The following is a 17,905-nucleotide window of genomic DNA, read 5'->3' as shown; positions in this document are numbered from 1 at the left end:
AAAAAAATGTACACACACACAAAAAGACATGCACTCAAAGGTCTAGATTTAACAAAATTAATAATTTGAGCTGCTTTGATGAGCAGTCAGAAAAGTAATACATTTTTTAGCTGTGAGTGGTATGAAAACAATGACTGGTAGTAAAGTCTGGTACCTCTGCTTTGATTAATGATTAGGCACTACCAATTTTTACTCACATTTGCTTTTGCACCATCAAAGTGCATGTTAACACAGTGAGGGGGCAATGTCTTAGTAGCATTATGAAAATTTTTATCTTGTGGAACCATACAACCCCTAAAAGGGTCTTGGTGATCCACCAACAGTATGCTGGTCATACTTAGAATCATTTCTCTAAGAATGAATATAGGAACAGTAGAACAATGACAGAATAAAAAAGCTGAAACATTTTAAAGTCTTTCTTAATAATGAAATGTTTATAACTAAAGTTTATTATCTGAAAAAGATGTCAGAAGGTCCTAAATCAGGCATATCTTTAGGAGAAAGAGCAAAATACTCTTTTAGCTCTAAAAGTCTCAGATTCTACATATTTTCCAACATTCATTCAATAACTCACTCAATTTATATTTACTGAGCACCTACATCTGTAAGCTAGCTTCTGAGGGAACAGTCCTCCAATAATAATAAACTAGATTCTGAGGCTCAGTCCTCCAATAATAATCTCAATGCAGAACCATTCAAATACAATATAATAAATGCTATAATAACAGCAGTTAAAAGTACTTGGGGGATGTCACCACAGAAAATGTCAGAGTAGAGAGAATCATTAAATTTGAAGATAAGACCATTGATACGGAATCTGGAGAGCAAAAAGAAAAAGAATTAGGAAAAATGAACAGCCCTGGCTGGTGTGGTTAGAGCGTTGGTCCACAAACCGAGGAATCACGGGTTCGATTTCCAGTCGAGGGCTCATACCTGGGTGGCAGGTTCTATACCTGGACCTGGTTGGGGCATGTGTGGAGGAGAACCAATCGATGTGTCTCTCACATCGATGTCCCTCCCTCCCTCTCTTCCACTCTCTCTAAAAATCAATGAAAAAAATATCCTTGGGTGAGGATTAACAAAACAAATCAAAAAAAGTTTATCCTAATTCCAAAAAGGAGTTATGAACTGAACTGTTATATTTAAAGTGTCAAATACATTTGTTCTACATAAGACCATATTTGAATAATTAAAGCAACAGTAAAAACTATGTCTATATACTTTATACAGCTCCTAGTAAGTAAATTCAACTCATACTTCAAATCTCAAATCAAATAGGCCTTCCCTGATTCCTAAAATGGTTAGTTTCCTAGTTATATTTCTCCTTTGTATCACTGTGCAGTTACTAGTTTAATAAAGTCAGTTTCCCTGACACATATATAAGCTCCGTGAAGACAGCTCTGTGTCCCTCATCTACTGAATCATCCTTGGTCTAGCAACGGAGCAGGAGCTCAATAGGCATTTACTGAATAAAGGAAACCAATAGAAGAAATTTTCCTTATAGATTTCAAATGAAAAATTCATTTTAATAAAAAATACACCTGTAAAATTATGGATTATCAAATTATGTTTGTTTAATGTAAGAGCACACCTTTATTTTTATTAAAAATTTAAGACTGCTTAAATTAAATTTTGCAGCAGCAAAAACAGTATCAAATCATTGTTTTAAAAAGCTTTATGTCACAGTATAAAGACAATATGAAGAAAATTACATTATAGGCCAAAGGGAAATGTCATCAATTCAGTTTAAGTTCACATTAAGTAGGAATTAATATTTTGGAAAAAATATGTCTAAGACAAAGCAGTATGTCCCAGCCTCTTGATCTAACTACCAATTTATAGCAAATGGTGTAGGCTCTGTGGATCCCCAGGGTCCTCAAGACCCTTTCACAGGGTCCACAAAATCATACCTATCTTCACAATACTAAGACATTATTTGTCTTTTTCACTCTCACTCTCGCACATGTGTACAGTGGTCTATTCTACAGGTCATGTGATAGACAATACAGCAAGACAGAATGCAAAAGCAGACATGAGAATCCAGCTGTCTTCAATTAAGACAGATAAAATGATTTACAAAATATAAGTCACTCCTTTCTCTAATAATTTTTAGAAAAGTTTTCACTAGAAATGTTATTTTATGTTAACATAAAATCAATGCTGTACTGTAATTTAAAAATAATTAAATAAATATTTTTGAATGTTTTAATTTCTAATGTAACTACCAATAGATATAACCCACTAAAGGAAAGATTTGGGGTCTTTAATAATTTTTAAGACCATAAAGGAGTCCTTAAATCATACAGTCTAAGAATCCCAGTTCTACACTGAGAATTTCTATGAAACAACCAATTTGATTTTATCAAAGAATAAATTTAAACAAAAGAGACTGAGGAACAAAATAGATCCAGAGACATAGAGCATAGAACAGACTGATGAATCCCAGTGGGAAGGCTGGGGTGGAGGACTGGGTGGGGAGCAATTAATCAAAGAACTTACATACATATATGCCTAACTCCTGGACACAGACAAGAGTGTGAAGTGGGGGGGACGGATTCAGTGTTGAGGGGATCGATGGGGGGAAAAAAGGGATACCTGTAATACTTTCAACAATAAAAATAAATTTAAAAAAAGAGTAAATTTAAAATAAAAGAGGGAATCCATAGATGTAATGGGACTTAAGGAATACAATAATCAAATGCAATTAATGAACTTTACTTGGATCCTGATTCAAACAAATGGCGAGAAAAAAAGTGAGACAATCAAGGAAACAAATACTGGCTGGATACAAAACATAGATCTAAAACCAAGACTACCCTATTCAGCAAGGCTATCATTCAAAATAGATGGTGAAATAAGCTTCCGAGACAAAAAAAAGACTAGTGGAATTTATCACCACCAAACCAGCATTGCAAGAAATGTTAAACGGACTGCTGTAATAAGAAGTTGAAATAGAATGAAAAACATAGGCATAAAGAAATAAAATGGCAATAGATAAGTACCTGTCAATAATAACCTTAATTATAAATGGAGTAAATGTTCCAAAAAAAAAAGGGGGTGGGGGTGGGCATAGGGTTAGCTGAATGGATAAGAAAACAAGACCCAAATATATATTGTCTACAGGAGACCCACCTCAGAACAAAAGACTCACACAGGATGAGAAAAAAACACACTAACTTCTGGAGGGCTTTAAAGGAGAGATCAACAGCAAAAATCATACGAGGGGATTTTTAACACCCACTAACTTTACTGGATATATCTTCCAGACAAAAAAATCAATAAGTAAACAGTGACCCTAAATGACACACTAGGTCAGATGGATTAAATTGATAGTTACAGAACATTTCACCCCAAAGCTGCAAAATATACATTCTCCTCAAGTGCATAGGGGACATTCTCAAACATAGGCCACATGTTAGATCACAAAACAAGTCTCTACAAGTTCAAGAAGATTAAAATCATATCAAGCATCTTCTCCAACATTTACACCATGACTCTAAATGGAATACAATGCAGGTGTAACAGCCAAGGATCCCTTACCCTATGAGACAGCATGATGGGACCTGGAGAGTATTATGCTAAGTGAAATAAGCCAGACCCGCGTGGCTCAGCAGTTGAGCATCGACCTATGATCCAACAGATCATGGTTCAATTCCCAGTCAGGGCACATGCCTGGGTTGCAGGCTCGATCCTCAGCAGGGGGCATGCAGGACACAGAAGATCAATGACTTTCTCATCATTGATGTTTCTACCTCTCTTCCTCTCTCTGAATCAATAAAGTTATATTTTTTAAAAAAAAGAAAAAGAAGCCTGTCAGAGAAAGAAGTATCACATGATCTTACTTATATGTGGAGTCTAATGAACAAAATAGATCCAGAGACATAGAAGCATGGAATAGACTGATGAATCTCAGAGGGAAGGCAGAAGTGGGTGGGGAGAGATTAACCTAAGAACTTACATGCATATATGTATAACCCATGGACACACACAGTGTGATGAAGGCCTGGGGGGAGGGGCAATGGGGGAAAAAGGGGGGATTTGTAATACTTTTAACAATAAAGGTAAATTTTTTAAAAATAATAATTTCCACCTATATATCTCATTTTCTACAACTCTTGCAGAGATTTTTTGTTTCTGCAGAAAGGAGCCCAAATGTCAGTATTTTTTTTGTAAATTCTGGCACATTCACTATGAATATTTCTACAGCAATGAATGTAATATATAGTTTAATTAATGGTGTATGTTATTAGTTTTATAATTTAGCCCACTAGTGAGTCATTTAGAGTTTATTAAAAGAATCACATTCAAAACACACTAAAAAAGTAAAAAAACAATGCACTGAACGGGGGGAAATATTTGTAAGCCATTGATCCAGTAAGGGACTTGTATGTAGAATGTGTAAGGAACACAACTCAATAATAAAAGGACAAATAATTCAATTTAAAAATGGACAAGGATCTAAATAGGTATTTCTCCAAAGACTGCATATAAATGGACAATAAGCACATGAAAATATGCTCAACATCATTAGTCATCAGGGAACTGCAAATCAAAACCACAAGATTCCACCTTACACCCAACAAGGTGGCTATAATAAAGACAGATAACAACAAGTGTTGGCAGAGATGTGGAAAAATTGTATCCTCATGCACCACTGTCAGAAATGTATAATGATGCAGTCACTGCGAAAAAGTCTGGTAGTTCTTCAAAAGGTTATACATAAAGTTCTTATATGACCTAGCAATTCTACTCCTAATCTATCCAAGAAAAATGAAAACAAATCCACACAAAAACTTGTATGCAAATGCTAATAGCAGTATTATTTATAATAGCTTAAAACTGGAAACAATCCAATGTCTATCAATTGATGAATGGAAAAATTCATACAATGGGTTATTATTTGGTAACAAAAAGGAATGAAGTACTGATACATGCTACAACATGGATGGGCCTGGAAAACATGCCAACCAAAGGAAGCCAGTCACAAAAGACTACATATTGTATGATTCCATTTAATGAAATGCTAACAAAAGGCAAACCTATAGAGACAAAGTAAATTAGTGGTTGCCAAGGGCTGGGGAAGGTAGGGTGGGGGGGTTGTTGCAGAATGATAGCTAAAAGGCATGGAGTTTCTTTTTGGGTGATTAAAATGTTCTATAATTGATTGTGGTGATGGTTTTACAACTATATGATACACTAAAAAAAACTCAGCTGTATATTGAATACTGTATGATATGTTAATTATATCTCAATAAAACCATTACAAAACAAATGGTCACTTACGATTCTGATTACTCTATTGCATTTGTAAGGGAAATTATAGCTACTTGGTCTTCATAAAGGCCTTGAGGTATATCCCTCTAAATAGAAGTTCTCTTTCTTAACAGGAGACAAAGATAAAGCAGGTAGAAAAAGAGGGAAAATCTTCACAACTGAATAATTACCATCATTTTACATACTCATTTTTACATTTTAAACAGTAATTTTTCCTACCGTCATATTTTTGTCTTCTTTGAACACTTCAAGAAACTAAAAAATGCTCAGCCAGCATGGCTCAGGGGTTGAGCATCGACCTACGATCTAGCAGACCGAGGTTCAATTCCCGGTCAACACACATGCCCAGGTTGCAGGCTCAATGCCCAGCAGGAGGCAGCCAATCAATGACTCTCTCATCATTGATGTTTCTCTCTCTCTCTCTTCCTCTCCCTTCCTCTCCCTGAAATCAGAAAAGACATATTTAAAAAAACAACAAAACTAAAAATGTCTGTATCAACACAAAATGTTCAACCAATTTTCCTTAGTTTATTTCTTGATTTCTTTATTTCAAATTTGATTTATTCCTTTCATAAATACTTACTTTGCAAGATAATGTATGGATTCAAGACATCACAGTAAGATGGCTAAAATAATGTCTGGCACTCAGGAAATTATTGTCATTATCATTAGACTACAGTAGATAGAGGGTCCTAAAATGATGAGCATAAAAAGGCTATGCCTACAAAGGCATAGTTATGTGTCAAGTAAGGAAACCCTTGGCAGATAATCCCAGAACAAACTGAGAACTGCATGAGCAGCATCATGATAACCACCACCATTTACTACCCTTACTATCATCACCATCATCACCCAACATCATTCTCCTCTGAAAGCATCTATTTATATGGCTTTAATTTTTCTAGTATGAAGCATTTAAAAATAGGGAAAACATCCCCAACATTACACAGGTAATAAATAACACATCTTAACATTTCTGACATTTAAAAAAAAAATTGATAACATAACACAAGTCCATTTTCATTTCCTCTCTCCATTATCGTAACTAACCACTGTGGACAAATAAAAGTTCTATGGAAAGTAACCTCACAGGGTGAAGTGATCCTGAAATTCCTAACTGGGAGGGAATGGTAGGTAGTCAGCCCCAGGTCTATAACTTTTTTAGTGAAAGGTTTTAAGCCTGCCCAGTCCATGTTCATATGCACCTAGATTAACCTTTGAAATACCAGAATATCCCTGGAAGGGGGTATTAATCCTCAAGAGAGTTCATAATCTTGTTAACTATCCTGTAATCCAATCCCTGCCTTTCTTTCCCCTCCTGAATTTCAAATGTAGCAAAACTGTTATTCTCCAGAGCATCTGCAATCTTGCTCTTCGGCATGTCATCAGTTTGGCTCAAATAAACTCTTATAAAAATTCTCTACAGATTTGGATGTTTCTTATGTCAACACCACTATCATAGAATATAGTGTTAATCCTTACTATTCGTTTAACTGAAACTATAGATATCCGTAAACTAGAGAATTGCTTTGCATGTCTTCATAGTACTAAATGGCACATTGGTCTATACCTTGCTTTCTCAGCTCAAAAGTCTGCTTGTTTATTGTTGTTTTAATTCATCATGTTTCATGTATCTCTGGTTCATTCATGAAAGCAGCTGGACAAGTACTACAATGTATGAATATCACAATATATTTGTCCATACTCTAATGAAATGTTTAAACTGTTTCTAATTTTGTTATTGATAGGCTGCAATAAACATAACTCCTTGAGCACAGGCACTAGTTTCTAGGACATATTCCTAGAAAGAAAATTGCTGGGTCAACGTCATTAGAGGTTGCTAAACTGATCTTTTTACATTCCAATGTAAAAAGCATTCCAACCAGCAGTGTAAGAAAGTTCGTTTCTCCTTATTCTCACCAATTTCTGGTATTGTCACACTTTTTAATTTTGCAAACTAAGGACTATAAAGTGGTATCTCACTATTTTATTTTTTCCTGATTAGTAAGATTAAGTATCATTTATTGGCCTTTCAAGTTTCCTCTCATGCGAAATGCCTTTAACAGTATTGCGATTTTTCTATTAACACTATTTTTCTATTGATTTGTGGTAGTTCTTAAAATTAGTCTGGTATCAACTCCTTATTGATTATATGTGTTTTTAAATGCTCTATCTCCCCAGAAAGGATAAACCTGTTGCTGATTTTGAAATCCAGTAAGGTATAAAAGCAAAGACAATTCCTACCTTCTCAAAGTTCACAGCTACTTTCCAGACCTTTATATCTGGATTTCTCAAACCTTTCTGGCCACTCACAAAAGATAAATTTCTCCTTGAGAGCCAAGACACATACACTTACATATGAACTGAAAAATGGAGCTCTAAATCAATTTCTTCTACTGATTTAACCACAAGCAAATACACAACAAAAGGATAGTTTGTCTCCATTCTAAACAGCCAAGGCTACCTGGCTCTCATATTAATACATAACATACCTTTCATACGGGTCTATTTTTATTAAAACGGTTTATTAACATCCTTAATAAATAACCATCTTTTCACTTCATCAGAATGTCTGAAACAACAATGGACAGTGCCGACACTCCCTACCCAATGAATTAATAAGAATTAAGGTACAAATCCAAACTAAGCATGTGAATTTAAATTTTTAGTCGCACTACCATGCAATCAGTTCTTACACATAAAGGTTCTCTGCAGAAGTGAAATGAGTCTGGATATTTTAGTGACAGCATACTACTGCTCAAAAAAGTTAACTTCATTTATAGAAGCACTATCGAAGGTTTTGCAAAATAAAGACACTGCCCTAGACGCATATTAACCAGCAAGAAAGGACCTTAGATCACTTAATCCAACTCCCTCATATTCAGGTGAGGCAACTGCAGTACCGAAATTAAGAGATTTGCCCAATCCAGGTCCTCCAAATCCTATAAATTCAGGTCTTCGCATTGCATTACCTATTTTATTTTAGACTCCCCGGTTCTAAAACTCTGATTCCTTTATTAATTTTACAAAATTGAGTTGATGTGTTATGGAAATGATGGAAGTAACTCCTAACTCCACACCAATCTTTTCCTTTCCACTCCCTTTCTCCTACATAGCCTCCATTACTGATGTGCAGAATTTAAAAGATACACCTGAATTTCTAGCCCTAATTAGGTGCTGAGTCCAAAGCCCCTAGTTACTGTTTCCGTGTTAAATCAATAGAAGGTCTTGTTTAATCCTTCGCTCCTTTATTCAGCAATCCTTACAAAGCGCCGATTTTGCGGGAAGCGCAGTGAACGCTGCTCCTCCGAGCCCCTGGGACACCGAAGCCAAGGAGCCCAGGGCGCCGGGAAGGGAGTACCAGGCAGCGGGGAGCTGCGGTCGCTGGGGGGATGGGGCTCCCGGGGAGCCGGGCCCGGGCTCCCAGGCGACTCACCTTTACGCAGCTCCCGCTCCCACACGGTGACGATGGGGCGCGAGTGCTTACGGTGGTGGATGAGCCACAGGGACAAGGTCTGCACGCTCTGCTGCGAGTTGCTCAATTCCGACAGCTTCTTCTCCAGCGCCGCCTCGGAGAAGGCGGACATCCCTCCAACACCGCGTTCACGCCGTCTCACGCGGTGGGGCTGAGGGGAGGAGAGTTTTGTCGCACTCGCTGCGGCCTCGCCCCCTCACCCCACCCTTCCCCACGCCCACACCACCGCCGCCGCTATTTCCAAGACTAGCCGCAAACCAGCAAGATGGCGTCCGGCCGGCAGTGACGTCATGGCCCACCCCCGGAAGAGGCGTGGCCAGGAGGCGGGACCTCCGAGAGGCATGGGCGGGGCGAAAGCCGCTCAGGGGAGGGGACGGGGGCGTGCCGCCTGGGTGTGAGCCGGGCGCGTGGGGCGGGGTTTGCCCAGCCCAGGGCCCGCCTGGGGGAAAACTACCCAAGAAAGGATTAAAAATCTCTGTGTAGATGCCCTCCACCCCGCATCCGCCCCACCTCCAGGCCTTCCCCGTACAGTGGTCTGTGCCCTTGGGTTATGCATCTATGCAAATAAGTTATTTGATTAGTCTCTCCCCACGGATCAATGGAGAGGGTGGGGACAGTTGTAATACTTTCAACAATGAAGATAAAAAATAATAATAAATAAAAAATAAAATAAAAATCTCTACGTAGGCGTGTAAATTGGTACAGGGATTTCGGAAGAACATTTGGCATGACATATTTTAAAGCACACCTTTTCAGTGACCCTGCAATTTCACTAATTGCTGTAACAGTGAAGAGTTGGGACATTCACAGCAGGTAAATGGCAGAATTAATTGTGATACTCCACATTACAGTATGCATGCAGCAGCTTAAAAGATAAATAGATCCGGGGCCGGATAGGGATTTTTTTAAGTTGCAGAAGGAAAAGTAGAGTATAACATTTGTTTTATAAAAGTATATTTTATAAAATTTTATGAATTCTTACGTAAATGCATGGCAAAAGGTCTAGAATACACACTACATCAAGAGCAGTGTCAGAGAGAGAATCAGAATTGGAGCGCTTAAGCTGTGTCTATATTGTTTCCATTTTTTTTTACAAGAACATACTCATGTATCACATATAAATAAAAATTAATTTCAGAAATCTTATAATCCAGCACATTTTGACATAGAACCTGTCTTAACTATGATAGCTCACAAAGGAAACAGATAGATATCATCTCATTCTAAATATTAATACAGGAATCTTCAAGCAAGATATGTTAGAAACACTGGCCGGAGTGTTCAGTGGTTAGAGCGTGGGGTCTGCACAGCGGAGGGTCTTGGGTTCGATTCCCTGTCAAGAGCACGTACCTGGATTGAAGGTACAATCCCGCCCTCCAGATGAGTGTGGAAGGCAACCAATCCATGGGTCTCTGTCACATAATGTTTCTCTCTCTTTCTCCCCCTCCCCACCCTTACACTCCTTAAAAAAAAAAAAAAAAAAGGAAAAAATACCCTCACTGCTTGGGTGAGGATTTAAAAAAAGAAGAAAGCACAGGAATTTCTAAACCCTCTTTTGAAAAGCACTGTTCAAGAACTTTGCACCAAGTGGGCATCAAATATGTTTATTTATTTACTCGTTTGATTATAAGTACAGTTATCTTCCCCATTTCTAATGTCACTACAACTTGAGGTTCAGGGATACTTTACCTTCTCTTCCTCTCACTCCAATATCTATTTCTGTTTCTACATTCCTCTCTTTCCTCCATTGTACATCCTTTTGCTTATCCTATCTACTCAGTCTAGTTAAAAAACCTTAACTTAGTCCGAGTTTAACCTGTCTTCCAAGGCCTAAATGTATCTTCAACATTACTCCCTTCCATGAACCTTACAGCCACCAAAATTGCTATATATCATCTCCCAAATTATGTTTTCGCCTGAGATTCCAAGTCTTGCCACTCCCTTCTTCTCTATCTCAATTCTTCCTGAACTTTATAAACCACCTTAATTTCCACCTTCTTTTTTTTTTTAATTATTCTTTTTTTTTTTTTTAATCTTCACCCAAGGATATTTTTTTCCATTGTTTTTCAGAGAGAGTGGAAGGGGGAAAGAGAGAGAGAGAGAGAAAAACAGAGAGACGGAGAAACAACGTGAGAGACACAATGACTGGTTGCACATGCCCTGGCCCGAGTAGGAAACGAGCCTGCAACTGAGGTAGGTGCCCCTTGGTGGGAATCGAACTCGGGACCCTTCAGTCCACGGGCTGATCCTCTAACCACGGATGGTAAGTATAATATAATTTATAATCTAAATTAAAGGCACTGGAAGTTTTTAAAAATACTCTCAGGATAGCCCGGCTGGGTGTGGCTCAGCGGTTGAGCGTCGACCTAGGATCCAGGCGATCTGGGTTCAATTCCCGGTCAGGGCATATGCCCGGGTTGTGGGCTCAATCAATGACTCTGTAATCATTGATGTTTCTATCTCTCTCTCCCTCTCCTTTCCTCTCTCTGAAATCAATAGAGATATATTTAAAAAAAAAAAATACTCTCAGGATAATCATAAGTTAATTCTCAGTAGAGTACTCAACTCTCCTCTATTCTGATAATGATATTAAATATAATAAGTTAGGGAAAGCTGTTTAGTCTTATCACCAACAGATATAAACTGCCACTGTCAGTCACCAGCTGCCTAATCAGCTTCTACCTAATCTTAAATCAGGAGCTTTTAAAGTTCTGCAGGCGATCAGAGAACAACTTCAATGAAAAGACCTTAGCACATGCTGTTTTCAAATTCCAAAGAGGTGATCCTTGGATTTAAATCTGTCAACGAGAGACATGCAAGCCATCCTCAATTCATGTGTTCTGGTATCTCTTGAAGCATAGCAAACCACCCTAAAACAGTGACTTCTTTACCAATTAGTTTTAACTTTGAACTCTTCTTCCCTCCATTTAGAAAAAAAATTCATTAAGATACCCAATAAGAGATTTATTTCTGCCTCCTGGCAGCATCTAATACAGAGCAGAGCACCAGTTCCTTAAAACCTTCCCCAAACCACCTACCACAAGCTTGAATGCTCTATGTCTTTGCTAACATTGCCTTACTTTACCAAACAGCTGCACGATTTCCCCTCGTGAACCGTCACCCTCATTGCAATAAAGCCAAAAACTCAATTTGTTCAACTACAGGTATGTTCCTGGTGGTGTTAGGCTGGAGAATATTGACATACTGAACACTTAATATGAACCAGGTACTGAGGATACAGCAATGAAAATAAAACAGACAAAAAAAGCCCTGCCGCTTACACAGCTTAAATGGAAGTGAAAAATGAACCATGTATTTAAGCACAACACGTGTCATGCTAGGTTAAGTGCCATGGCGAACAAAAAACAGGAAGGGAGTGGAGGTTAATGTATGTTGTATTTTTTAAATTGATTAGCCACGGAAAACCTTACTAAGATGACATTTTAAGATAAGACTGAGCTAAGGACACTCCAATGTTTAGAAGTTGGGAAAATAAGACAAAATAAGCTGGGTCCTGGCTGGGCAGCTCAATTGCTTAGGGTGTGCTCCCAGTATGCCAAGGTTGCAGGTTCCATCCCCAGTCAGGGCACATACAAGAATCAACTAATGAATGCATAAGTAAGTGGAACAACAAATCGATGTTTCTCTCTCTCTCCCTTCTCCCCCCATCAGTAAAATAAAAATTTTTTAAAAAGGACAAAAGCTACAAATATCTGAAGAAATAGCCATTGAGTTAGGAGGAAGCCAGTAGTATGGCACCCTGGAACCCCAAAGAATGCATTTGAAGGAAGGAATAATCACTGATGTCAAATGCTGCTAATAGACCAAGATGAGGATGACAATTGACCATTAAATTTAGCTATATCTTCCCTGGACCTTTTCTTTCCAGGAGAAACTTTTGATTCTGTAATCTTTTGGGGGGGCGGCGGTAAAATATCACTTTCTAATGTGCTGTAGAATTTACCTTTTTATCTTATTGTCAACCTGTTCTTACTAGAATGAAACTGTTAGGGCAGCGATTTTTGTCTATTTTGCTAATTAACAAAATATTACATAGAATGGCATCTGATCATAGTAGCAGCTCAGTATTTGTCCAAGGAATACTTTTCAGAGCCATGGCTATGTTGGTCTGACGTCTGTGAACATGCCTGTTTGGCAATGTTTCTCGAAAACTATTGGAATATGTTCTACCCAAGTCCTAGAATACTGGGGATGTTCTCGTTTGGTCAAAGTATGGCATATTATGATACAACCTAGCCAGCCCAGCCTGTTTGTCAGGAAATCACACTGTTACTCCATAAGGAGACAACCCCATAGATCTCAGGATATGTGCCAGGTTTCTAATGGTGGAATCATGTGTTTCAAAGGACATGGAGAAAAAGGACATAAGACATCAGATTGGGAAATCTTTTTCAACTTTGGAGACCAATAGACAGGAGTTTAAGTCTCTTTTGTGGCATCAACTAGCTCTGGGACTTTTGATTTACAAAAATAATAATAATTACTTATCTTTTTTGCTCCAAAGTGACTTTTAAAAATTTTTTTAAATTGAAATTTGTCTTTATTGTTGAAGGTATTACAGATGTCTCCCCCTCATTCCTTTTACCCTGCCCCCCACGCACACCCCCGCTTTCCCTCTGAGATTTGTCAGTCTGTTCCATGCTTCTATGTTTCTGGATCTCTTTTGTTCATCAGTTTATTTTGTTCATGAGATTCCACATATGAGTGAGATCATGTAAAACTGAATCAGGAAGAATCAGAAAACCTGAATAGGCCAACAACCAATGAAATTGAAGCAGCAATCAAAAACTTCCAGCAAACAAAAGCCCTGGTCTGGAGACCTCACAGGGGAACCCCACCAAGCACTCTACTTCTTATTACAGCAGTCACTTTAACATTTTTGCCATGCTGGTTTGGTGGTGATAAACTCCATTAGCCTTTTTTCTTGTCTGGGAAGCTCTTTATTTCATCATCTATTTTGAATAATAACCTTGCTGGATAGGGGAGTCTTTCAGATCCTCGCTTTTCATTTCCTTAAATGCTTCATGCCATTCCCTTCCAGCCTGTGGAACTTCTGATGAGAAATCAGCTGGTAGCTTATGGGAGTTCCTTTGTAGGTAACAAATTGCTTTTCTCTTGCTGCCTTTAAGATTCTCTCTTTGTCTTGAATTTTTGGCATTTTAATTATGATGTGTCTGGGTGTGGGCCTCTTTGGGCTCTTCTTTCTTGGGATTCTCTGTGCCTCCTGAACTTGTGTGACTTTTTCCTTGACCAGGTTAGGGAAGTTTTCTGCCATTATTTCTTCAAACAGGTTCTCTAACCTTTGCTTACTTTCTAGATCTTCTGGTACTCCTGTGATGCAAATATTGTTATGTTTCATATTGTCCCACAGCTCCTTTAAACCTCCTCTAGTTTTTTAATTGTTTTTTCTTTTTGGTTCTCTGATTGATTTTTTCAACCCTGTTTTCTAATTCACTGATCCAATTCTCAGGTTCCTCTAATCTGCTGTTTATTCCTTCCAATGTGTTCTTTATTACTGCTATGTCCTTCTTAATTTCCTTCATAATTTCAATTTCTTTTCTGATGCCATTGAGCATCCTTATGATCAGTATTCTAAACTCTAGATCTGATAGATTGCTTATCTCCATTTCATTTAGCTCTTCTTCTGGAGAATTATCTTCTTTCCTTTGGAGTTGTTTTTTTTTTGTCTCCCCACTTTGGTTGCCTGTTTGGGTTTGTTTCTGTGTATTAGGTAGATTTGCTAGGACTCCTGGTCTTTTTGGAGAGTCTCTGGTGCAGGACAATGCCACATGGTGTTTGTGACTGGCTCCAAGTGCCCTATTTGGAGCTTTCAGCTATCCACAGCTTATGGCTCCCTTTGCTGAGGCTGCGTGCATTTGGGAAGGACCAATATGCGCACCAACATCTGCTTTTCCTAGCCCTGGGTCCAGAAGTAGATCAGGCAAAGATTCGAAGAGTCCAGAGATCCACCTTTGCCTTCAGGCTGATTGTTATTCTCATTCTTTTAATGAGCTTCAGGCTGTAGACCACTGCAAGGTATAAGCTCCACAGGGTGGGGCAAGAGGTTTTCCACCAGGGTGGGGCAATTGCTTCACCCCCCCACCCCTACCCGAGGCAAAAGTGCCTGGATGGTAAATGTCTGCCTGAGAAAGATGTCCTCTGCTGTATGGGGAAATGACTCAGCACAGGAATCTGAGCTCTATCCCCAAAGCCCCCAACTCTAGATTCTCCTCACACAGCTCTAGCCCACTCTGCCCTCCCTCTGCTGGAGTCCAAGGTGAGTGACTGCCCATGAAATTTTGTGCATTGGCCCTTTAAGAGGGTGCCTGCGTTTCCAGCCGTCTCCCTGGCAGACAGGAACCCTGCTGCTTTTCACAGCCAGATGCTATGTGGGCACCTTTCTCAGTTCTGGTGCTCTGGGCTGGGAAGCCCAGTTTAGACCCCAGAGTTCTCAGTGGGAACCCCCCACAGCTGAAATATCCCTTGGGACCTTCAGCTGCTGCCTGTGGGAGCCCGGCCAGCCCTCTCCAGCCTCCACAGTTCCTACCAGTCTTTATGTGGTCTCCACTTTTCCTCCTTGGTTATGAGAGTGCTCTCCAGCTCATCTTCAGTTGATTATTCAGGATGTTTTTTCTGTATTTTAGTGATAATTCCAGTTTGGTCCTGGGAAAGTGTCAGTGTAGCTTCCACTTAATCCGCCACCATCTTGGGATCTCCTTCAAAGTGACCTTTTAAAAAATCAGGTGCCTATACTTATATACAAGGATTTCTGGTACCAAAAATAAACCAATCAGATGAAACCTTATTATGCAATGTGACCAATAAGCTGCAAACTTATTATATCACCATATATTTATGGTTTAAGACAAGGCATTCAAACTGGATGGCTATTGTTTTGTTGACTGTTGTCATTTTTTTTAATTTGACAATCTAAGGGAAAAGAGGTGAGTGCTGCTAACTAAATAGACAGGTATTGCACGTTTCAAAAATTATCGTGGCACACTGGTTGAAAATCGCTGGTGTAGAGGCCTACAATAGACCTTAATAAAACCTATTGTTCTTACATTCTCATTTGCCAAATGTTTTTACCTAAGATATAATGGAAGTAAAAAGCTTATGGGAATACCATATAATAAAATAGAACTAATAAAATTTTTGTCCTTTGGTGGCTGATTTATTTCACTTAGCATGTTTTCAAGATTCATCTATGTTGTAGACAATTTTTAAATTGAATTTTCTCATGAATGAGAAAACCTGCAATATGTAGTCTTTTATATGATGAAAAGCAATTTGAATCTTTTCCCATGACCACTCAATTCATGTCTTTTGTGCATTCCTTCTAGCTAAGAAGAGAAATACCTCTACATTTATTCAAATATTTGTGTCCATCAGTAGCATTTTGGTTGTCCTCATACAGATCTTGCATAGATATGTTAAATAAAACCAGTTCTTTAAATTGACATTAAAAAAAAAGCTAATAGTTGAACACGTGGCACATAATTTCTAAATTTCTGTCATCCTCTCAGTTTGTAAAATTGGAAGTTTCATTAATATTCCACAAGGCAGCAGACTGGTTCCATTATATCTGGCTTACTGCACTGATTTAAAAACATTTTAGATATTCCCAGTATTGGTATCCCCAAGTATAAAAAAGCTTTCTAAGCCAATGCAAGAAATCTTTGAGGTATTTTCTCCCAGAAACAACTTTGCAAATGATGGTTAATTTTGTAAATCAGTTCAAAAATCTTATCATTTAATCAGTTGTAACAGAATTATAGAATTTTACATTTAAACCATATTTAATAAATAATTAATCTAATGATATAATTCTTCCCCAAATGCAAATATCTTTACTCTTGGCTTAAAAAAAATAAACGCGGAAGTGGGAATTTAAAATTGTGCAGTCACTGTGGCAAGTGGTATGACAGTTCTTCAAAATATTAAACATATAATTATATATGATTCAGCAATTCCACTTCTGGGTACATACCCTAAAGAACTGAAGCAGAGACTCAAACAGATACCTGTATACCTATGTTCATAGCAGCGTTATTCACAATGGCCAAAAGGTGGAAGCAACCCATCACCTCAGTGGATGAATGGATAAATAGAATGTGGTATGTACATACAATGGAATATTATGCGGCCTTAAACAGGAAGGAAATTCTGATACATGCTACAACATGGATGAACCTTACAGATATTTTACTAAGTAAATAAGTCAGACTCAAAAGGACAAATGTTATATGATTCCATTTATGTGATGCACCTAGAATAAATACAGAGTGGCGCCTCCCAAAATGTATACACACTTTAACAGCTGATAGCTCAATTTTGAAAATGAAATATATTTTAATAATCTGCCTTTATAATTATTCAAAATTTGTGTATACATTTTTTTGGCACACCCTATACATAGAGACAGAAAGTAGAATTGTGGTCACCAGGAACTGGAGTAGGGAGGATGAGAAATTATTGTTTTTTTGGGACAGAGATTCAGCATGGGATGATGAATAAGTTCTGGAGCTAGATGGTGGCGATGGTTGCACATATGAGTGTAGTAATGCCACTGAACTGTACATCTCATAATCAAAATAGTAAATTTTATATCAAAAAAATTCTTTCTAGCTGTCAGTGACATAGTACTTACGGTGACAGCTATGGAATTGTGGCAATTTGTTACCTCCTTTAATTTTCATTATACTTTTTATAGTACTTTATATGGGAGGTTCAAGTTCTGCTCCATTTTGGGGGTTGTAATTTCTCTTTCTGGTCTACATTAGTTCCTCCCTCTCTGCACATTTCTCCTTCCTCTTCTGCTTTTCTTAAATCCTTGACTTCATAGGATGGGACTATTCAAGAAGACAAGTTTTTTTTTTAATCCTCACCAGACGCTATTTTTTCCATTGCTTTTCAGAGAGAGTGGAAGGGAGAGAGAGAGAGACAGAGAAACATGGAAGTGAGACACATTGATTGGTTGCTTCCCGCAGGAACCCCAACCAGGGCCACGTACTAGCCTGCAACCGATACGTGCCCTCGACTAGAAACGAACCTGGGACCCTTCAGTCTGCAGGCCGGCAGTCAGACCACTGAGCCAAACTGGGTAGGGCAAGAGGACAAGTTTTTAATAGACAT

At 38.3% G+C, this 17,905-nt stretch overlaps 1 protein-coding gene across 3 annotated transcripts in view; it reads right to left on the bottom strand.

Moving 5' to 3' along the window:
- RPRD1A (regulation of nuclear pre-mRNA domain containing 1A) overlaps positions 1-9,030 on the bottom strand; it is a 53,409-nt gene extending 44,379 nt beyond the window's left edge. For all 3 annotated transcript variants that reach the window (XM_081149837.1, XM_081149838.1, XM_081149839.1), the window contains exon 1: positions 8,711-9,030. In XM_081149837.1, the coding sequence (XP_081005963.1) occupies positions 8,711-8,861 (151 nt within the window). In that variant the 5' untranslated portion in view covers positions 8,862-9,030. The remainder of the gene's footprint in view (positions 1-8,710) is intronic.
- Positions 9,031-17,905: the final 8,875 nt, after the last annotated feature.

The sequence above is a fragment of the Miniopterus schreibersii genome (assembly GCF_964146895.1).
Source record: "Miniopterus schreibersii genome assembly, chromosome: 10".
In the NCBI taxonomy this organism is placed as follows: domain Eukaryota; kingdom Metazoa; phylum Chordata; class Mammalia; order Chiroptera; family Miniopteridae; genus Miniopterus; species Miniopterus schreibersii.
The sequence above is the reverse complement of the archived record's forward strand: the minus strand, read 5'-3'. Positions and strand labels throughout refer to the sequence as shown.